Source organism: Erpetoichthys calabaricus, chromosome 10, assembly GCF_900747795.2.
Source record: "Erpetoichthys calabaricus chromosome 10, fErpCal1.3, whole genome shotgun sequence".
Classification (NCBI taxonomy): Eukaryota; Metazoa; Chordata; class Cladistia; order Polypteriformes; family Polypteridae; genus Erpetoichthys; species Erpetoichthys calabaricus.
Genome location: NC_041403.2, coordinates 81,313,908 through 81,338,507, shown reverse-complemented (window position 1 = coordinate 81,338,507; position 24,600 = coordinate 81,313,908). Strand labels below are relative to the sequence as shown.

Here is a 24,600-nt window from a genome sequence, read left to right as displayed (position 1 = left end):
ATTTCTCCAATGCAGTGAAAAGGTAATTCCATTCGATCATGTCAAATGCCTTTTCTGCGTCTAATGATAGTAATATCTCTGGGGTGTTTGATTTTGCTGGTGAATATATAACATTTAAACAAGCGTCGGAGATTTGAAGATAGATGTCGGCCTTTAATAAATCCAGTTTGATCTTGTGATATTACCGAGGGCAGCACTTTCTCCATCCTTCTAGCTAGGATTTTTGAGAGTATCTTAACATCATTATTCAGGAGTGAAATTGGTCTATATGATGCACATTGTAACAAGTCCTTATTTTGTTTAGGAAAGACGGTGATTAATGCTTGTCGAAATGTTTGAGGTAGTATTTGGTGGTCTTTAGCTTCTGTAAATGTTACCAATAAGAGTGGAGCTAGCTGAGTGGAGAATTTCTTATAAAACTCTACGGGGTAACCATCAGGGCCTGATGATTTCCCGCTTAGTAGTGACTTTATAGCGTCTAGTAATTCTGTTAGCGTTAGAGGTTTATCTAGTTCCTCAGCACTTAAAGCATCTATTTGTGGTATTTGTGAATTATCCAGAAATGCATTAGATTGCGTGTTGTCTTCTTTGGGCTCAGTGGAATATAAAGACTTATAGTAATCTCTAAATGTGTGCATTATTTTATTATGGTCAATGATTTCTTCTCCATTCTTGTTGGTGATTACTGGTATTGCATTGTGAACTTCTTGTTTATGAATTTGTTGAGCTAAAAGCTTATTAGCTTTTTCTCCGTGTTCATAGTAATGCTGTCTAGACTTATAAATAAGTTGTTCAGTTTCTTTAGTTGTTAAGATGTTAAGTTCTGTATGCAAGGCCTGCCTTTTCCTGTGAAGAGCTTCACTTGGACGCCTGGCTTGTTCTTCATCTATTCTAGTAATTTCATTTCTTAGCTCTGACACTTTCTTGGTTTCTAATTTATTTCTATGGGAAAGATATGAAATAATCTGGCCTCTTAGGAAGGCCTTTAGAGTTTCCCAGAGTGTTCCTGCAGAAACCTCTGTAGACGTGTTTGTCTCTAGGAAGAAGCTGATTTGTTTGGATATAAATTCTGTGCAGTTCTCGTCTGCCAATAAAAGAGGGTTAAGACGCCATCTGCGAGGTGAGTACGAGGGGCTTATTGATTTTAGCTCCAAGACTAGAGGGGCATGGTCAGAGATAACAATTGTGTCATATTTGCATGATTTAATTGTAGGCAGGAAATTATTATCTATAAAAAAATAATCAATTCTTGAGTAGCTATAATGCACTGGTGAGTAGAACGAGTATGTTCTTGAGTTTGGGTTAAGAAACCTCCAGGGGTCTGATAAGTTGTGATCATTTAAAAACTGTGTAATTATCTTTGCAGTATTAGATGTCGTCCCCCCTGTCACAGGAGTCCTATCTAAGAGTGGATTTAAAACACAATTAAAGTCCCCAGCCATTATAATTTTATGAGTGTTCACACTGGGAATGGATGCAAATAGATTTTGCATGAATTCCTTATCATCAACATTGGGTGCATAAACATTTATCAAAATCATTTTACTGTTATATAAGTTGCCCATGACCATCACATATCTCCCTTCAGGGTCCGACACTACCTCTGATGCTACAAATGGAACTGTTCTATGTATGAGAATTCCCACCCCTCTAGTTTTCTTTATAAAGCTAGAATGGAACATTTGGCCAGTCCAGTCTTTTTTGTAATCTGAACTGATCCTTGGTTAGTAAGTGGGTCTCCTGTAAAAATACTATTTTAGCGTTTAAGCCTGTTAGGTGAGAGCATACTTTCTTTCTCTTTAATTCGTGATTCAGGCCTTTAACATTCCAGCTCACAAAGTTAACTGTCCCATCATGGAGACATTGATTCTGAGTTTTTAATGTCATTTTATAGTTTTAATTGGTAATATGGCAGTTTTAATCTTAGTTTCAAGATTCCCCAGGAGTTGTTGCATGTTAGCCTGTTGCTGCATTGATATTTATAATTATAAGGATTATAAGAATAGATTAGATATAACCTGCTCTCCTTCTCTCCCCCCTTTATCCCCCCACCCCCCCATTTTGCCTCCCCACATGAGGCTAGACCCCACTTCGCGATGTTCCAGTCCTCTGACATACGAAGAGACAGAGCACGTCCAAAACAAAACAAACCCCACCCTGCAGCGGCGTTACAGAATTAAAACAGAGATATCTTTTACAGTTAAATCCTTAATACTATCTGCCCGAAAATGTTCTCATTAACAATATTTAATCTTGAAATAATCTTCAGCGCTTTTAAGTTAAGATATTAAGGTTAAAAAAAAAAAAAAAAAAAAAAAAAAACAACCCTGGGAGTGATTTTAAAAACTAGTCAGGATAAACCTGGTAATTCATACTGTAATAGTATAATGGTAATTGTATAAATAGTAGAACAAGCATTAAACCAAGGGTATGAAGTTAAACAGTCTACTTTAAGGTATAGTAAAATAAAAAAAAAAATAAATAAATTAAAAAAAAAAAAAAAAAAAAAAAAGGCTCACCATCTTTACTTTGAAAGACAATTGCCACTTCATTAACGACGGGCAGATTGTATCGTCTTGGATCTTGTTCTTTGTCCTTTATCAAGACCAAAGCAATTGTAGTTGCTGCTATACCTTCTGCATTTGCTTTTGTATTTGCCTCCTTTTCAACTTCATGTAGCATTTTTATAGATTTAGCTAATGGGTGATCGTTTATGACATGAGTGATGTTTCTCATTATAAGCTCTGTGCATTGTTTGTTTTCAGGAAGGTTCATGCGTTGATAGATCGCCTGATCCGGATCTAGGATGTAGATTTGTGCATATTTGCGTTGTTGATTTGTTTCAGGGTGCACTGTTCCAATGCGATGCAATATTTGTCCACATATGCGAAAGCAGTATGGGCCATTGCCTTTTGGTGGCCTGATATTTACTCCGGTAGATGCAAAAGCAAATGAACTATTGTAGGATCTAATGCAGTTCATAAAGTTTTTACTTTCAGGCACATCGTTAGTTAGAAGCTTCTTTAGATATTCAGGATATGAATGTAAAGGAGGCAGTGCAATCTGACCTTTTTGACAACAACGTGTAAATTCATTATTTGTATTGCCAGTTGTTTCTTCTGTGAAGTTAAGTGAATGACAATGATTGCAAATGACATTCATTAATCCCAATGAATTTTCCTCAATAGTGGATTCCTTATTGAAGGCGTTTTCAGCCAATTGTCGTAAGCGTTTAACAGGTGCGTGGCGTTGATGACCCCGACGGGCATGTTTTGCTTTTTGCGGTTGCTTGCCTTTTTGTTGCATGTCCATTATTTGTGACGCGCTATTTTTTTCTTTTTTTTTATTCGCCTCGGCTTTGTGCAAAGTCCGTTTCAGTCTACGCCGTGCATTGTTTGTATCGAGCCTTGTCCGTTTTTGTATGTCGGTCATTTGAGCTTTGCGCTTTTCGCGTCTTGCTTTTTTTTTTCTGTCAGTTCATTTGCGCGTCGTTCACGTCTCCGTTCATTTATTCTGTCTCTTCGCTCACTTTTTTGTATGTCTGACACGCGAGCTCTTTCGGTTGTAATCGTGCTTCTTTCGATGCAGCATTTTGACCCGCGCGCTGAATGCGTCTACATTCATTGTGTCTGTCCATTTGGGCACGTCTCTGTAACGGTGTCACTTGCGCTTTCCTTTTTTCGATCCTTGCCATTTTCTCTCCCGGTGTTTCAGAAGCGCGTTTTATGCGCCGTCGTCTATTTTCTTGTTTCTTTCGTGTACGTGTGTTTGTTCCCGTTATCCTTTCCGAATCGTTTTGTACCCGTGAGCGTGTATTCATGACTTGTTTCTTTCTCAGCATGCGAAATATGGATAAGTAATAAGGATAATTGCACTCACTGTTAATATGGAGCCTTTTCTGCAGTTGAACGGTTAATAGTGCTTTATTGAAAGGACATACACCTATGCTGACACCTATGCCGACACCTATGCTGCCTAGTGTGAAGGTGCTGACGTTCACTTTCGAATATGTGGCTTTGGGTGTCCACTCTTATGGATGTGTGGGGGGGATTGTTGTTGCGCGAGCGTTTTGTTTCTTTTTGTGTTCCTGTGTCTTGTTTGAATCCCTCTCTTTGTGTGTGTCCCGTCCCTTGCTTGTAGGGTCTGTGGGGTGGTTTTGTGTTCTTTTTTTTGGTCTTCCATGGGCTTGTTGAATCCCCCTCTTGGTGTGTGTCCCGTCCCGTGCCTGTAGGGTGGCGGGGGTATGGTCGTGCCTTGCTATTGTGCGCCCGTCTGTTCTTTTTTTTTTGGTGTGTTTAGTTTCGTGTGCAATGTGTGTCGTGCTTTCCCCTCGTTTGAGTACTCTTTAATGTTTTTTTTCCTTATTTTGGTGCTTGTTGAGCCTCATTTTTGTGACTCCTTTCTGTATGTGCTCACTCCTGTTTTCTGTGCTCTTGTCGGACTCTTTTTGCGCCTGCGTCTCTCGCGGACCCTCATCCGCCTCTCTCGCCCTCTTTTGTCCGCCTTTCTCGGCTCTGGCCTCTTTTTGCGCCTGCGTCTCTCGCGGACCCTCGTCCGCCATTCTCGTGTCTTCAGCCGACTCTCGCGGACTGTTTGTTGCGCCGGCGCAGTACGTCTTTTTGCAGCTATTTGTTGCGCCGGCGCAGTACGTCTTTTTTGCAGCTATTTGTTGCGCCGGCGCAGTACGTCTTTTTGCAGCTACGGCCCATGGCCGGATGTGCCTGCGTCCATCATCCGGTTTACCATTCTCGGTTAGTAATATGGATTGGTTTGAATAAAATCTTTTTCATCCACAACCCCCAAAGAAGTACTGGTTAAGTGGTGAAATTAAACTGCCTATAACGATGTGACCTTAATAATCCATGTGTCTTGTGGCTGGGAAGGACGGAGATGATCAGGAGATGAGTAAACTTAAAGGGAAGAGGCAGACACAGTGTCTAGGACAGGCAAAGTTCAGAACACCAAGTGGAGCTAGGAGAACTGATCAACAAAACCAAAACACAAAGGAAATAGGATTTTTGCATGTTTTTTTATATTTCTTACACTAATGTTTCTTAGAAGCACAATTTAGCTTTCAGTAATGCTAAACAGCACAAGAAAGAGAAGCAAAAGAAAAGATATATAAAAGCAGGATGCTAGAAGCTGTGTATCATCATCTTATATAGGCAGAGTATGTTGGCAAAGTGAAACATATGACTTGCTTATTCCATTACTAACTACAGACAACTGCAAAAATATGACCATGACCGTACAAAGGTTAACACAAAATGGAAGTAACCATATGAAAGCAAAATGTTAAAAAAAAAAATTCCAGAATAGCAATAAAAATTAACAACAATATATGTCGGTGTGAGTGAGTATGTGAGTGGGCCTTAAAATGTACTGCCGTTCTCTCCAAGGCTATTTCCTGCCTTGCCATGGTAGGCATCAACCCCTGCTACTCTGAATTGGATTATATGGTGTGTACATTATTTGCATATAGAATGACTTAGCATGTACTGCTCACATTTAGTAAAAAAAATATTTTTCCAGTTTCTTAAAAAGTTGTTTATTTTGACAGAATGGAAATGCATTGTTTTGATTGAATTAATTGAATTTGGACTAAATTCAGTCATTTTGAGAAATTAAACTACGTATTGGAATTTTCAGGTACTTTCTCCATCTCCACTGGGATGATAACTGCACATCAGCTGTATAATTACATCACCGACCATGCAGTAACCTATGGGATGAAACCACTTCGAATGTCAAAATCTACAGAAAGTAGTAACAGTCGTAAAGGAGTTCCAAATTCAGAGTTACCTGAGTACGCATTGGTGGCACTTTGGAACAGGTAAAGTGCTGAACAAACTTAAATGCAGTTTAATTATTGCAAATTAATTAAGTTTGCTAAGTTGTAGGCCTAACAGATATTATAAAGATGGTATTATTCATTTTTTTACCAGCACACATGTACTAGCTTCCATTAATATGCTTAAGGTATTTTATAGTCTTGCAGTTATGATGAATGTTAAGAAGAAGCCACTTCTCAAGAGCTTAAAGAATTAATTGTTACAATGTTCAAAATTTATCATAGGGAATACTATGATGACGTATCATATTGTAGCTCTGTAATTCCATATGATATACAGAAATACATTTGCAGCCTATTGCTGCCCAGTAACACCAAAGAGTCATGTAATCATAAGTTTCAGAAGTGCTGTTTTCTCACCACAGAAGCATCTTTTCAAAAATAATTTGAGTTGTTTTGTTCAGGTCCTTTGTTTCGTACCCTCCTTGAGTATTCATTGTTTGTTTTTTTATCAATTTGTACTAATAATATTGTGAATTTCCCATTGGGATTAATAAAGTATCTATCTATCTATCTATCTATCTATCTATCTATCTATCTATCTATCTATCTATCTATCTATCTATCTAATATTTTTGGATATACACAGTATGTTTTCCTGCTGATGCCAAAAATATCAGTTTGTCAGTTGAGTGAGATATGTCAGTTTTGTTGAAATGTGTCAAAGCAATTTCCAGTCTAGAAGACTTGTTATTATTATTATTACTATTATTCAATTAATGCCTTTATCTAAGGTGACTTGCAACCTTTGAGATACAATTTACATTTTTTTTTTCAGTTAGTGCATAGGCAGGTGAAGTGACTTACTCATGGTCACACAGTGCCCGCAGCAGGGTTTGAACCCACAGCCTTAACCACTACACTGTTTCTCAATACAACCCTTGTTATAATTGCATTTAGATTTAATATTTATTTAAATGTGCAAAGAATACCTGGAAATAGATGTACATACAAACTCACACACTTCTAGTGCAATATTTTGTGTACAAAGTAAATGTGTCATCTTACTTCTGCTGATATTGTAAGTTGCTGCAAGAGGATAGGTTTTTTCCATCTGTTACAGCCTACTAAAAAGATTCATCAAATGAGTGGATGGAAAAACTTCATCGGTAACACTTTAGGTACATGTATTAATCCTTTACTCTTATGTATCTAGACCTTAACATAGGCTTCATTTGGTCTTCATGATACTTATAAAATATCAGTAGATAGGTTTGTCATCTATGTGTAGTGAGGCATATTGACATGATGTTAAAATTACTTGTTAATATGAAGAAAGTACAAACCTTATTCTAAATATGTAATATCAACAGAAATATGTCACAGTTAGCCACCTCAGACCACACCAAAATAAAGTGTTGCTGGTAGGTTACATTGCAAAGATGAATTAACACTTTACTGAAGCTTTGTAAGCGTTATGAAGATCCAAAGAAGTGTTTGTTGAGATCTTGTTATAAAGTGGTAAAATGAGTAATAGGTGCATTTTTGCAGTATCCCGACTAAAGTGTTAGCCTTTTATCTTGTATGCAGATCTTAGCCAGTTCTTTCTATTTCTAATATATAGAATTTTCCTAGTTTAACATTTGTATTAAACAGTACTTTTTGTGAAGTTGAAAAATTGTGCTCATTCTTACATTTTAAAATTTTCTGCCCGCTTCAGATTTTAACTCTCAAAACAAAAGAAAGCAGAGTTCTAGAACTTGACAGAATGAAACAAAAAATTTTGTTTTAAGTCATGTATATTGCTCCAAGAAAATGCATGTTGTAAGATTTTTTTTTAATTCCATGTCTGCACAGTATAGCCCAGGAAAAAGGCCTACAGCATCTATAGCTGACCACAGCAGATGTGCTCCCACCTCAGCTTCCTAATTGCAAAACTTCCTTCTGCAAGTAAATTATGGCAGTGAACTAGCAATATTTCAGTAATTTTCCTGCCTTGTGGTAGAACAGAAAGGTAGCTGTTTATTTGCTACACATTCTGCACAAAAACAATTAAATGTTAGTTCTTTATGTAATTATATTTCTGTGATCAAAGTAACTAAAAGCCTCAAGATTATACTGCATTGCTATAAATAAAATGTAACCAAGGAAAAGAATACAAGCTTAAACCTATAACATGATGTGAAACGAGCTACCCAGAGGTTTGTGTTGCCTCTTCTATAAAATACTGTATGTCTATATTAAACTCACTTCATTCATTTTAGATAATCTAGAAGTAATTGGCACTATTAAAAGTTAAACAAAAGTGTGATGGTAATTCATCGAAGGGCACATACATACACTTCATTTGGAAACTGCAATTAAAATACAGAAGTATTTCAAATGACAATTCTTTTGCAGCTTAAAAAGTTGATGGGTAGATGATACTATAGTAGAGTTTTGCTATTTTCTGAATTATCTGACAGGCCTGAGCAAACATAATATTATAAATCGGCCAGAATATTTTTGATCAACAATTGGCCTTGCATGTGTGAATGTGGATGTGTGCATCCATTTGCTTTGTGACCCATCCAGAGTGGTTATGGCTTTGTGCCTGCTGCTACTTGTGTATTGAAAAGTGCAGAACCCCATGAAAATTAGAGTTCCTCATATTCAGTGCATGTTTCAAGGGACTCTGATTTTGTTTCCTTACATTTATGTAGACTCTTGCTTCTTAACTTGACAAAAGTGGATACTGTCATTTTGATAGCTTCACATTATACTTGCACATGTATTTGTTATGTACCTTCTTTGGTTCATGTTGATTAATGGTGTTAATACCCAAGTATATTTCAACAAAACGTGAAGAATTCAGTAAAACTTGTAATTAAAAATTTATCTTCTGATGTGATTGAGACTTTACTGTAGAATTTCAGTAAAATATGTATCTTTCAGGGTCTTTAAAGGAAGAGATTACAATACACACTTGGACCAAGTTTACATTTTAAGCTGAATATTCTGGAAGCCTGCAGTACAGTGTCATGGTGCATTGTCCTTCCTGACTGTTAAAAACTTTTTCCAGAAAAGAGTTTTTATAACACAAAGAAGTAGTTTGACTATATAAACAAGTTGTCATCAAAGAGTTTGATTCATATTGCTGCTGAATTTGTGGAAAGACTAAGTGAAAAAGCAAGCTGTTAAACTAAGACGGATCCTATCTACTTTTTTCGTTAAATCAAAGGGTTAAATTATATTACTGTCATGTAGGTCTTGAAGTTGTTTTTATTCTGTGCTATTAATTATGTGTGTCTTACTGCTAAACAAATGCTGAAACCTTTCAGTATGTAATCAAATAGGATTGAAGTATAGACATGCACATAATACCACCAGAAAATATTAAAAGCCTGTGTCAGGAAACTTTCCCACATCATGCTCAGGGCCACGGACCCAAGTTTGTAGCTTGTGAGAGCACCTGTGGGAACGTACTATGAGAGAAACCTTCTGACTGAAATAAGCTTAGTTACAACACACACACTTTCAAATAGTAATCAATCCACTCAAAACATTTTATTTCAGCTTGACGTGAAATCTTATGCTGTATCAAAATATTAAACAGATACTTTATATGTAGATATCTGTTTCTGTAGTGACCATACTTTTCTGGATCTATATCTACCTGTCCATAGAAATGAAAAGCTCATGTGCAAGCAGTATTACTGACTTCAAGGAAGTAATGAATTTGTGACATGACACAATCACAACTGTGAAGTAAAGCAAATAAAAACAATTTTAGAAGGGAGAATAAGTTCCATAGTATAAAGAAAAAATACACTTTTTGAAATAAGAATCCTCACATTAGTTCTGCCATTTATCATACTGGGTTTTCACAGAAAGTTAATTTTCATAAGGTAGTTGTTTTTAGTACTGCAAGAGCCATGAAAAAGAGGACTTCAAAAATAAGGCTATGGTGACATCAAGAGACGCCATGGCAAGGAGCAATTAAATTGTCACAGAAATGCATGAATATTCTTATTAGTTGTACTGTATGTGGTACACTATCTTAACTAAAGAAGCTTTCATGCTAAGAGATTTTCATAGTTTTAAATAAAATATCCTATAATTACTTTTTAAGGGGGAGAAGTAGATTATTATTAAAGGACCCTCCATGTAGGAGGAATAAAAGTAAAATATGTAGTTGTTGTATTGATATGTTATTTTTTTTTAGCTTAACTTAACTTGTACATTTGGATGAGCACCTGCAAATAAACTTTTTGCACAGACATGCAACTACAGTAGTGTTATATTTAGTTATCATCAAAGATCATTTACAACATTAAATGCCTCCTAAATTTTAAATAACAATTAGCAGACTGACACGATGTTAATTTTACTTGCATAGACAAAAAAAAACACACAAAGTAATAACATAGATAGAAACTGCTGGTGGTGTCTCCAATTGTAATTGCAGCCTGCTGCATTATGCCTTTCTGTTGACTAGCAGTATAATGTACACATAATGTACTCAAATGCTAAGTAGGTCTTCCCACCCCTTTCATGATATTCTACATGTACGGAATAGCTCTTTATATTAGAAACTACATTCCATTGGAAAAAAAAAAACATTGTATTTCTTTCTATTTAATTGTTTTTCTTTTGAACTTTGCCAACAATAAAGACTACATATTTGATTTTGAAAACAAGAATTAAATATTAATGTCTCATACAGTGGTTCTCCGTCAAAAGACCCACACCATCTGTGGATCTGCCATGGTGCAGTGCAGCAGGCATGCCCACCTCCCTTCTCTCTGGCTTATTAACTGCAAAAGGTTTTTCTGCCAGTAGATGGTAGTAGCAAGCCAACACTCTAATCAAATATATTTCATCCTTACAGAAGATTTTGGCACAATTAGGACAGAAAGGCACAGTACTGAGTGCATTTTTTTGAATAAGAGAAGTGTGGAGCAACCCTGACAACTGAATAGCTGTAGCAAACTTCAGATGTCTTGAGGAATGCTCATCATTTTGTAAATTGCTGAAATGATTTGGTACCAGACAACACGATGGCACAGTATTAAGTACTGCTGCATTGCAGTAAGGAGACCTAGGTTCATGCCCCAGGTCCTCCCTGCATGGAGTTTGCCTATTCTCTCCATGTCTGCATGGGTTTCCTCCCACTGACCAAAGACATGCAGGTTAGGTGAATTGACAATGCTAAATTGGCCCAAGTATGTGTTTGGTATGCATTGCGTATGTTCTCCCTGCAATGAACGGGTAGATCTGATCCTGCCTTGCACCCTGTGCTAGCTGGAGTAGGCTCCAGCACCCACAACCAACCTCTTGTCTGAATTAAGGGGACTAGAAAATGACATTTGATACCACAGGCTTAAATGTACAGCATGATGTGACACAAGTAACCCAATGATGCCTGTTGCCATACATCTTGGCTACATGCTGTCCCAGTGCGTGTCTAAGGATACAGCCCAATGAAGCCAGGAGAAGCACATCATCCCGAAAAAACAGAGATACAATCCTGAGGCCAGCAAACTGGACATCCTCCACTCCTTGACTGCGCCTAGAAATTCTGTCCATAAAAATTATGAACAAAATCGGTGTCAAAAGGCAGCCCTGGTGGAGTCCCACATCTGCTGGGAAAGAGTCTGACTTACTGCCTGCAATATGAACCAAGGTTTTGCTCTGGTTGTACAGAGACCAAATAGCTCGCAACAGCTGGACAGACAAACCCATATTCCTGAAGCACCCTGGCACACAACACCCCCAAAGGATGCGGTCTTATGTAGACCGGCTGGTCATACTCCCATGAACCCTGCAGAATCTTTGTGAGGGTAAATATCTGGTCCATTGTTGCAACAAGGATGATATTCGCAATGCTTCTTCTGATTCCGAGGCTTGACCAACAGCCAGATCCTCCTTTCCAGAACCCTGGCTAGGCTTTCACAAGGAGACAGAGGAGTGTGATGCTGTGCTTAAAGGAGGCTACTTTTCCCACAATGGCAGTTAAGTGGCATGCTATGTTTTCACACAATGGGGTTGGGTCAGGAGACAGCATAGCCAGTGATTTTCCTTATCTTCCTTAGAATTAAGGAGTTTTAAGCAAAATGTGAAATACCCCCATGATTATTAGAGGGTCCTATAACTGCTCAGTGTTGGCTGAACACTGAACTCTTACTCTGCTACTATAGAATATGCAATAAATCAGCTACAGAGAATGCTGTTACATAGGATATGCATATCTCCAGTACACAAACCGCATCAAACACGGACACACAATCTGCAAATAAGAGCAGTACCTCCTTAATTATGCCATTATCAAGCAGAGGATCCACTTTTCTTAGCCACTGAGATGTTATGTGTGAAAGGGTACCACAGCTCTACTATAATTCTTTCTGCCTGCTGAACGTCAGCTCTCTTTTAAACTGTGGGCTTCCTCCTGTCAACCTCTGTGCGCACTTGTTGACTGCTGGGACTCAAAGCCCTAAGAATAACTCTGCCACAGGTTCATCGCAATAGTGAGATTGTCCTCATAAAGACAGAACATCTTCTAATAAACTTTTCCGCAGTTACCCGATTGCTGAGAGTTTCTGATTTGTCTGGTCACAATTGCTTAACATTGAACTTTTTGGAAAGCATCCTTTTCTCAAATGGGTGTTGACATTTTATGTCATCTGTTTTGTGTACCCACTCGATTAGACAAATGCATTCTCTTCAACACCCTAACCCAATGTTTCCCAACCTCGGTCCTGTGGCCCCCCTGTGACTGCAGGTTTTTGTTCCAACCAGATTCCTAATCAGAGACGACACATGATAGCACTGATCTCATTGAATTAGCTGGTATTATTTTTCTTTTATTCTACATTCAGGAAAGCACAGCAGCATGATTTTTACATTTATAAGACATTTAGAAAAATTTCTGCTTTTGCTATAGATTTAAATGCTTAAATCTCTTTTGTTGATAACATTATATTTTGCCCTTTCTCTGTGCAGTTTTTCCCCTTCATGGTATCTTATTAATGACAATTAAAAATGAGCAGAGCAGACACACTGGCAAACAACACTGAATAATCAAAGGCTGCAAGTTCTTTAGCCCCACTAATTAGTAAATAATGGATTAATTAAACAATTAGAACACCTAGAAAAGTAGAATGAAAATCAAGATGAAAATATTGTTAAAAAGAAAAAAATAAATTATTCCCATATAAGTGCTTGGTGTGTGTGTGTGTGTGTATATATATATATATATATATATATATATACATACACACACATACATACAGTTAGGTCCATAAATATTTGGACAGAGTCAGCTTTTTTTCTAATTTTGGTTCTGCACATTACCACAATGAATTTTAAATGAAACAACTCAGATGCAGTTGAAGTGCAGACTTTCAGCTTTAGTTCAGTGGGGTGAACAAAATGACTGCATAAAAATGTGAGGCAACTAAAGCATTTTTTTAACACAATCCCCTGGCTATATTAGCAGCTGGAGATCCACAAAGGGAGAAACTTGAATCACGTATCATAAAGTAGTTTTTATTCTGAAGGCTCCTGGTAGGGGCTGAAAGCTCAGGAAAAAACACTACTTTATGATACGTGATTAATTTTTCTCCCTTTGTGGATCTCCAGTTGCTAATATGCAAAATATATAGCATTTTTAATGTAGGTAGATCATTTCGACCTGGTCATTTTAAAAGTAGCTCGCAAGCCGAAAAAGTATGGGCACCCCTGGTCTAGAGACATTGTGGTGAATATTATGCAGCCTGCAACATCATCCAGCATGACGTTTGGCGGATTGTCAGTGATAGTCTGGGGAGGCATACATTGAAGGGTCACACAGACCTCCACGTGTTAGGCTTAAGTACCCTGATTGCTGTTTGGTACTCTGACAAAATACTCAGAGCCATTGTCAGACCCAACACTGGTGCAGTGGGCCCTGGGTTCCTCCTGGTACAGGAAAACGCCCAGCCTTATGTGACCAGAGGGTATAGGTATAGTTGGATGACGAAGGCTTTGATTCCATTGACTAGCCTGCATGTTTCCCAGACCTGAATTTAATTGAGAACCTCTGGGACATTATGTATCGGTGCACCCAGCATGCCAAGTGGCTTCACATACTGTCCAGGAGCTCACTGATACCCTGATCTAGGTCAGGGAAGAGACATGACACCTCACCATCATCCATCTCATCAGAAGCATACCCAGTTATTGTTGGAAGTGCATACAGGCATGTGGGGGGCACTACACACTATCGAGTCATATTATAAGTTGCCATGCTGAAATTTGTGCAAGGTGGATCAGCCTGTGATTTCAGTTTTTGACTTTGATTTTTGGTGTGATGTTGAATCCAGCCCTCAATGGGTTGGTGATTTTGGTTTCCATTGACCATTTTTACATTATTTTGTTCTCAACAAATCTACACTATTAGTGAAGATTTTCCACTTGAACATTTAGATCATAAAGATCCGATGTGTTATTTAAGTGTTCCCTTAATTTTTTTGAGCAGTGTAGTAGTATGAAGCAAGGCCTGTAGAAAAACAACTAACGTTTTGTACTTTTATTAAAGCACACAAACTTAAACAAAACCAAGGTTTCACAAAGGCTGTCCACTTTGTTTTGCCAAATGCTATAAATTACAACCTCAAAAATTACCACAGAATTGATTTAGCATCTCTGTGACCCTTTCTCAACTGTGCTTGGAACTCCACAAAGCTAGAATGTATGGCAAGTCTGCCATTTTCAAACCTTGTGCATCCAATGTAAATTCAGAAACATGTCTGCCCTGGTATAAAAGGCTCAAAGCCTCATCTGAGCAGGTGTCGGTTGATAATAAAGTCTAAAGCATAATTTGTAACCTTGTCTCCTATGTGCATGTGATTTTACATTTGGAGAGAGACAAATAATTCCTTTAACCTACAATATTAGTTGATTACTGTTACACATGGGATGGAATATCAAATAGTATAGCAGCCATCTTGTGGGAGGCATTAGATTCGATGTTTGCTCTGCATGCTTGTGTAATGGACAAGGACTATGAGGCCATATTACAATACCAGATACATCGCATGGGGCAAACACTGTTACGTTGTAATGTTCTCATATTCCTGGATGATATTGCCCCCATACATACTGCTAACTCATGATCAGTTTCATAAACAGTAGGATTAATTCAAACAACTACCATGGTGTTGCAAATAAGTACATGTACACATCATTGAACCATTATTGCTAGTTCTTGAACTTACATTCTGAAGTAGTTCCACCTCCACCATCCTACAAGTGTCAAACAGGAAACTTAGAAAAGAACTGTTAGTGAAGCCAAATCAAATATCAGATAGTTTTTAAAGTATTACCCCAATTGAAAATAATTTTTGAAACCTCGATGATGCATGAGAAGAAATAACAGAAAATGAGAATCAAAGAGTTAATGAATGCCTTGAGCAGTAGTAAAAGAAGTTGTGAGCTTAAAATAGAAGAGCCAGATGTGCTTCAGGTCCCCAATATGTTGAAGACTAATAAAATCTTTGCACCTGATTGGATTTTACCCATTACACTGAAAGAAAAGAAATATATTATTTATAAATCTTTATTAAGCATATTCAACAGTCCCCCCCAAGTTAGAGAAGTACCTGATATTTGAAATTAGGCAGCCAGACTAGAAACTGGTAATTAAAGACCAATACATTTTACTTATATATCATGCAAAATTATAGAAACTTTAATGAGAAATACATAATATAAGTGCCTGTATGAAAATAGTATTCTACAAAACCAATCTGTTGGACTTTTTTGAATGGGCTACTTGAATAAATGACAAAAGCAAAGCATGACATTATTTACTTAGACTTTCAAAACTGTTAATAAAGTCCCACACTATAGTTTAATTTTAAAACTGAAAGCTATTGGCATCAGAAGTAACCTACAAAACTGGATCTTATGTTTATTCAATGTCAGGAGCCAAAGAGTACAGATAGTAGGTAAGTGATCCATGTAGTTGTATCAGAAACCTTGGCAACCTTTTAAAAGTACAAAGATGACATATTAGGACAGCTTAGTTATTAGCCATGCAAGCTTGATAGACTTAATTGTGTCCTCACATCTGTCAAATTTCCTTTGTTCTTAAAAAAGTGGTATATTTTCTTCTTGTTGATTTTCCCTTTATTTGCCAACCCTCACTCCCCAATACATTGTAGCATCTTCAGGCAGTTATATTTGGAGATTGATATTGCTAACACTATATAATCTTCAGGTGTTAGAATTACTCATTTTCAAAGTCATTCATTGGGAATTTTTTGCAAATGTTCAGAATGATCATTTGTAATTCCTCAACTTCCCAACCACTGTGTAAAAATATGATGGAAATTAGGGTCCATAGAAGATTTGATATCCGCTTGGAAACACCATCTATACAGTATATATACAATTAAATCATAAAACGAAAAAACAGATATAGGAGGACCAGCTGTTTATTCCCAGGTACACCATCCTTATAGTCTAATTTCAGCAAATGCTTGATATATCGATATGAGTTATATGCATTATTTACAAACCAAACACGCACCATTCACTTTCTGTTGAAAGTGGGAATCATTGTATATCCATCTGTTTGTGCAGGGGGATTTCTGGGTACTCTGTGTTACTTGTCACAAAATTGAATGATGAGCTGTTATCAAATTGCTATAAGTACAAACAGATACAGCTATTTTTTTACTTGCATATTTGAATTCAGGATTATGGAGAGGCACCATAAGCAACCCACCAAAATAATTCACTATATAACCATTAATGATATTGTGGTGAACATCCAGTTCTTTTTATATACAGTACATGTTCATTTATTCAAATGTTTAAGCATATGTCACTACCTGCTCTTTAGTTAGGGACATAAATGTTTTTAAAATATGTATTATTATCTATCTCTCTTATTTATTGTAAAACAAACACAGAAAACAGAATAAAGGTTTTGGGTACCAGCCAGTGATCCTGTATATTGTTGGCGGTATTGCAAAAAGTTTGAAAACATGCAAAATAGTAAGACATCTTTTCATACATTTTTCAAAAGTCTGCATGTTGCCTGACTCTATCTGACTGTATCTTGCAAGGTTGAGCTTTATAGGCTTCTGGACCAGCACCCCTCTCAAGTCAGGGTATCAATTTTAGTCCATACACAAGTCCTTAGAATACCCCCTATGTGTGTGACATCTATCTATCTATCTATCTATCTATCTATCTATCTATCTATCTATCTATCTATCTGTCTGTCTGTCTGTCTGTCTGTCTGTCTGTCGCAATTGGACACGTGGCAAGAATTGTTGCTAGACAAGACCCAAGCCCATTGCAAGGGCACATTTATACTGCACTAATGTAGAGCTGGTAATTAACCCAACACATGCATATCTGAAATGCAGGAAGACACACTTGTGCCCAATGAAACCGGACAAAGATCCCACCAAGAGAATATATAAACTCCACACAGACAATTTCAAGGCTGGGATTTGAACCCTGGCCTCTAGAGATGGAATGCACCAGTGATAATTGCCGTGTTTCTCTGTCATCTTTCACACTTTTTTTCTAATATAATGTTATTTTACAGTTCAAGTAAATAATTGTTTTATTATCGATTCAATGTAAGGTTTCTAAAAATGGTGACAAAAATATAATTATTTTCAGCTCAGGGTCATACAAGGATTCTGAAGGCTTACGCCACCATGATGACTTTGATGTATCCTTACTCGTGTGTCATGCTTGTGCACCTTTTGAAGAGCAGTCTGAGGTGGAGCGTAACTTATTAAGGTACGTAAATTCAATTGATAAAAGAGAAAGCATCTTTGAAACTATTCAGAAAATGGTTCAATGGTTTGCATTTGTGCTAATATAATTGAAGAGGTTGTTAATTTTACCTTTCCTGAAGATCTGCTCTAGCTTTATATATTAATTAAATGTCAATTTTGCATTTTGGTAATTGATTTTATTATTTTCTCTTTAAATAGGATGCTTTCTGCAGCATCAGAAATTATTAGTAGTGTTAGATAATTATTACATTTACTATACAAAAGTTGGTTCAGTCTCTCATGCTTGTTTTCCTGGGAAGTTTTATTCATTTGGTTGTTGCAAATCTAAGTATTTAATTGCTGATTTGTTTATTAACAAACTGACAATTAATTAACTGGTGGAAATAACAAGGCAGATAGTAGTAAACCAGAATACCTACCAACATGTGCATCTGTATGTTTTATTAAAATATAGTTTATTAAATAAAGAATGTACAAAGAAATGAGAAGAACAATGTTGATTAATTTTTATTATAAATTAGTTCACTTAGTATTTGTTTATTTTTATCAATAATTTAAAACTAAATACTGGATGGTAATAAGTGGGTCCTGTTAGTAGTCTAGTGTTGCCTGAACAGTAAAATATGTGGCCCTGGTATATATATATATAATTTATATATATATATATATATATATATATATATATATATATATATATAAGAACATATACAAAAAATTGAGGGGAACTCTGTCATTTAGGATATGCCTGTCTTAAGTAGAATAGTCCTGTCATATTCAAATACGCAATCTACAAACAAAAGATGCACCATCCTGTACTTTCTTTCTGCCTTTAAGAACATTTTGCACTCTGCTACAGTATTTTTCACAAACCCAGTAATGGACAGTGAGTTATTTATAACTCTATGAATTTTATGTCATTTTTTTTTTTTTTTGTGTTGCTGACCATTTTAATTTTTAGGCATTTTGGGGCCCTCATGATTAATTAAGGGGCTCCAGAGACCCAACATATTTCATACCTTTTTTGCCTCCCATCAGAAGGAGAGAAGGAACATGCCATCTAAGTATACATGCATTTAAAAGCATTCAGTTAGTTTCTAAATAAGTAGCTAACTAGAAAGAAAATCAATAACTTAAGTTTGTTCTCAAGTTCAGGATTGTACTTTTCTTCACTTTTTCAGGTTTCTATAACTTATGACTTCTAGTTTAAAAGATTATTTTAAGTGGTGTTAAAGTATTCCAAATGTTTTCTTTAAATGTATATTTGAATTTTATATTTTGTTAAGTGGAACAATGTGTCTGCTTTTTAACATATATAATTTTTTTCAAGGCTTACTTATTATGTAATAATGACAAGCCAGCGTGAGCTGTTTCCACGCCTAACAGCAGACATGAGGCGTTTCAAAAAGCTTCCAAGTATCCAAAGAGAACCCCTGGATCCTGATAGTAAATCCTGTAGAGAAAGATCAGAGGCAGTTGTGGTACAAGATGAAGAACTGGACTTGTGGGAGAAGTTAGAAGATTACTCGAGTGAGTTCTATTCAAGCAGGCCACAGGTGAAGATGGCACCTGGTCTGATTTACTCTTCACCGCAGTTTCCTCTTTTAGCCTCAGAGGTGACTTCAGCGCAGGAACGCATTCTAAGCAGTGTACAGAAAGCCAAGGAACACTGCCGGCGGGATAACCTGTGGAGACGACTTTTCCATGGGGAGCAGCTTTCATCAGACAAGCTTAAATTAAGCAAACTCACCTTTACTGAGCTAGAAGAGCTACTTAATGCTGTTCAGAGCTGCGTAATTGGAGAAATTGATCCACAGTTGGTAAGTATATGTTCCTAGTTTGTGTAGTGAATGCACCTTAATAAGTGAAAAGAAACTGTTTTGCTGGGCAAAATGTTACCTGGAATTTGTCCTGATGTCAAAATCATAACTATAAGAGTACTAGCATAAAATAAGACAGCACGGTATACACATGAGGTGTAATGCAAAGTTCAAACTGAATACATAAAACAAATAGGAGATTGTACAATTAAAGCACTCTCCTAAAATCTATAAACATATTTATAAATTAGGTTGATGGATGGGATTGGAGATCTGGAGATGACAGTGGTGAATCAAAAGTTATAACTGACTAAATGAGGCAGGGGTCATGTACAGTAATCCCTCGCTATATCGCGTTTCGCCTTTCGCGGCTTCACTCTATCGCAGATTTTATATGTAAGCATATTTAAATATATATCGCGGATTTTTTGCTGGTTCGCGGATTTCTACGGACAATGGGTCTTTTAATTTCTGGTACATGCTTCCTCAGTTGGTTTGCCCAGTTGATTTCATACAAGGGACGCTATTGGCAGATGGCTGAGAAGCTACCCAACTTACTTTTCCCTCTCTTTCTCTTGCTCTGACATTCTCTGCTCCAGACGGAAGGGGTGTGAGCAGGGGGGCTGTTCGCACGCCTAGACGACACGGAGGCTCGTCTAAAAATGCTGAAAGATTATCTTCACATTGCTGTCTTCTGTGCAGCTGCTTCGTGAAGCGACATGCTACACGGTGCTTCGCATACTTAAAAGCTCGAAGGGCACGTATTGATTTTTGATTGTTTGTTTTTATCTGTCTCTCTCTCTCTCTCTCTCTGACATTCTCTGCTCCTGATGGAGGGGGTGTGAGCTGCTGCTTTCATTGCAACTGCCTTATACGGCGGTGCTTCGCATACTTAAAAGCCAAACAGCCCTATTGATTTGTTTGCTTTTCTCTCTCTCTCTGACATTCTCTGCTCCTGACACGCACTCCTTTGAAGAGGAAGATATGTTTGCATTCTTTTAATTGTGAGACGGAACTGTCATCTCTGTCTTGTCATGGAGCACAGTTTAAACTTTTGAAAAAGAGACAAATGTGTGTTTGCAGTGTTTGAATAAAGTTCCTGTCTCTCTACAACTTCCTGTGTTTCTGTGCAAATCTGTGACCCAAGCATGACAATATAAAAATAACCATATAAACACATGGTTTCTACTTCGCGGATTTTCACCTTTCGCAGGGGGTTCTGGAACGCAACCCCCGCGATCGAGGAGGGATTACTGTACTGAACTCCAGAACCATTGCCGTATTTTTCAGAGTATTAAGCTCCAGACTCTTTAGGATACACAAGCAAGCAAGCAGATTCACCTTTATCCAGTAGAGGACCTTGTCCTCATCTGAGATCAGTCCAATCCAGTCCACTTCAATGATCTCAGATGAATTTGTACTTTCACCATCTTGTCACTGTAGGTGCTGTTACAGTAATAGCATACAGGAAGAATAAGAAGTGATGACAAAACTCTGTTCTTTGTCAGTAATACTGACTGATTTCCCAAAGTTTGCACTGTATGACATCTGTCCATGCAACTGGATGATCCGTGAATCTATTGAAAGAATATTTTATGGACAAATGAGATAAAAGTGGAATATTTTGAATGGCATGGATCCCATTATATCATACTAATTCAAACACAACATTCCACATTAAGAACATCATATCATCAGCCAAAACTGGTAAAACTTTGATGATGTGCCTCAGGACTTGAACGACTTGCCATAATTAAAGAAAGTATTAATTTTGTTCTGCATTAGAAAAATACACTATATGGTGAAAAGTATGTGAACATCCCTTGAAATTATTGAGTTCAGGTATTGCAGCAACACCCACTATTCACAGGGGCATAAAATCAAAAACATAATCATGCAGTCTCCTTTGACAAACACTTGCAGTAGAATGGGTCACAGTGAAGAGCTCAGCTTTAAACATTGCACTGTCATAGGATTCCACCTTCGCTGCAAGGCAGTATGGGAAATTTCTGCTCTGTTAAGTCTGCCACAGTGGACTGTAAGTGCTGTTATTGTGAAGTGGAGCAACAACAGCTCAATCACAAAGTGATAGCCCACACAAACATATCATTCATCACAATTTTCTGGGCTACAAGCACCAAACTCCATCCAACTCCCTCCTCTCTATCTTCCTCTCTGCTGCCAATAAGTGTGTTTGATATTTTTGATTTGAATTACTATATTAAGAGCCTTGCCCCACACCCACCACGTTATCTTTAAAAAAAGTGTCAGTGATTTGATATGCAATGCCACTTCAGTTGTTCTTTCGGTTACTTTTAGTTCCAATTTAATAAATCAGCAATTTTTATTTCACAAAAATATATATATATATCTGTTCTAATACATTGTTACATTTGGCAGTCCATATCATAACCCTAATCTTTACTGTGAAATCTGCATTAGAATTTTGAGGAGGCATTGATATAGGAAGAGAGGTGCAAAATTAATTTTCAAAAAGTAAAATAGGCCATGTTCTAGCCCAGTATAAGATCTCTTTTTGCTAGAGTTCATAGTGCCTAAACTGGAGTTGCATACCTGAGGTGTGTGAACATTTCGAAAAGAACAGCAATCTCTAAAGCATTTTATAAGCTTAACCATTTTTAATTGGCTGGACAGAATCCACTTCTGAAAGAAATCACCTAATAAAAGTAGTAACTTGAATGCTAAGTTGTAACTGTAACATATTACCAGTCATTTAATTCTATCCTTAAAATGAACAATGATGGTGGCATCATGATTAGGTTTAATGGAATCTTGAATTTTGTCCAGAACCTTAAAGAAAACTTGCTTTGTTTTGTAAATTGTTTCCTCGGGTTGTACAGCCAACCAAGTGCTAGAGTAGGTTTAAAAATAGGATAAATACACTCGAATGGCCCATTCAAATCCCAGATTTGATTTTTGTTCACAAACAACCCATTCATCCATCCATACATCTTCCAAGCTCACTTTAATCTGAGCAGGGTCACAGAGAACCTTGGGCATATCCCAGCAAGCATAGGGTGAAGGCATGAAATCCTTTAACTACAAAAGATACTAAGCAATTCAGGAAATGTGAATTGCAAAAATACCCAAACCTAGATATTCAAAGCTATAATGTGTTTCTGTACATATTTGAAGATGATACATAAACATATGGTAAGCCGAATTAACATTTAGAGATATCTCAAAATGAATTTCAGATATCTTAAAATGTAATTTACTTTTTAAGATATCTGAAACTTGCTTTGGGATATCTTAAAATAATTTCCTATACATTTTGAGATATCTCAAATGCATTTCAAGATATCTGAAATACAGTTTCAAATAGTTGTGTCTGCATTTCAAGATATCTGAAATTAATTTTCAGATAAATTGGCCTTTCGTGCATTTTAAGATATCTTAAATGCATTTCAAGATATCTTCAAATGCATTTCCTGTAAAACTGCCTATTATTTCAATGGAACTTCTTGTTTATTATAAGATATCTTAAAATGTATTTGAGGTATCTGAAAATGGACAAGAAGCTGTTTTGAGATATCTCGAAATGTATTTGAGATATCTTAAATTGTATTGTAGATATCTGAAAATGCTATTGAGATATCTTGAAATAATTGAGTGTCCTTTTAAAGATATCTTAAAATCCATTTTAGATATCTTGAAATACATTGTTAGATATCTGAAATGGAGCAGAGACCCATTTTAAGATATCATGAAATTAATTTTAGATATCTAAAAATGTATTTTAGATCTCTCAAGCAACAGTGAATTTTAAGTTATGTTAAATGCTTTTTGAGATATCTTAATTATATTTCAAGATATCCTAAAATAACTTCCCACTCATTTTAAGATATCTCAACATAACTTCCTGCACGTTTTAAGATATCTCAAATAGATTTTCAGATATCTTAAAATAACTTCCTGTGCATTTTCAGATATCTCAAATACATTTTAAGGTATCTTATAATAAACAAGAAGTTCCATTGAAATAATAGGCAGTTTTACAGGAAATGTATTTTGAGATATCTTGAAATGTATTTGAGATATCTTGAAATGCACAGGAAGTTATTTAAAGATATCTCAATGTATTTGAGATATCTCAAAACGCACAGTAACCTATTTCAAGATATCTCAAATTGCATTTAAAATATCTTAAAATGCATTTCAGATATTTCAAAATGTATAGCACATCATTTCAAGATATCTTGAAATCCATTTGAGATATCATAAAATGCTTCTTATATGTCTTAAAATATATAAATTGCATTTCCAGATATCTTAAAATTCATTTTGAGATATCTCTAAATGTTAATTCGGCTTGCCATATAAACAGGATATTTTACTATGTATATATAATTTTGCAATCATCTTTTGTTTTGCATTCCATTAAATTGATAAGTTTATTGTGTGTAAATTACCTGAAAAATAGTAACAATTTAGGTCTATTTTCTAAAGATAATTTTCATATTTATCATTGTGCAAACAATTAAACAACGTTTCTATAACTGTGAAGTGTTTCAAAATGTGTTATTATTTTTTATTTTCCTCTTTTAGGACTGCTTTCTAACAATGAATCCTGGCTGGTACCAGAGTCTAATTAAGGTGCTACTTTCTCGATTTGCACAAAGTTGTCGTCATTTTGTTGATAATGACAATGGAATTCAGTATCTGGTAAGAATTAAATAGATTTTTTGTCAATGTACACTAGGTATGATTATGTGGTGCATTTTTACATGTTATCGATCTTAATAAAAAGATATGTGTGTCTGTCTGTGTGTTCGTCCAGTTTCTATGCCTCTGTCATTTCAAACGTTGACACATAACAAGCATTTGTAGTAATAAAATGCATTGCATTTATCTCTCCAGCAAATGGCACATCATAACCATTAATACCACTTTTATGTCTTTTGATATGGGATTTGTAAAACAGACCTATGCACTGTATGCTGCACTGCAAACAGTAACTCTGAGGTCTGTATTGATTGGGTAGCACAGCTAGTTTGTAAACATTTAACTCCAGACTACATAGATGTGACTTTTTTTAAAACCCTTTCAATGGTCTGTTTACATTTTACATTTTGATATTTGTAAAGAGCCTGAACCCCAACACAGGTTTTATAAATTAGATATATTTAAAAAAAAAAAAAAAGATTAATTTGCCTCTTCAATAAAAATAATTCTGAAACATTCTGTA

General features: G+C 36.3%; 1 protein-coding gene across 4 annotated transcripts in view; it reads left to right on the top strand.

Moving 5' to 3' along the window:
- Positions 1–24,600, top strand: part of szt2 (SZT2 subunit of KICSTOR complex) — a 382,417-nt gene that overhangs the window by 345,441 nt on the left and 12,376 nt on the right. For 3 of the 4 annotated variants that reach the window (XM_051933246.1, XM_051933247.1, XM_051933245.1), the window contains 4 exons: positions 5,650–5,833; positions 17,453–17,575; positions 18,902–19,391; positions 23,961–24,077. In XM_051933246.1, coding sequence (XP_051789206.1) covers positions 5,650–5,833; positions 17,453–17,575; positions 18,902–19,391; positions 23,961–24,077 — 914 coding nt within the window. The remainder of the gene's footprint in view (positions 1–5,649; positions 5,834–17,452; positions 17,576–18,901; positions 19,392–23,960; positions 24,078–24,600) is intronic. The other variant, XM_051933248.1, reaches the window with a different exon arrangement.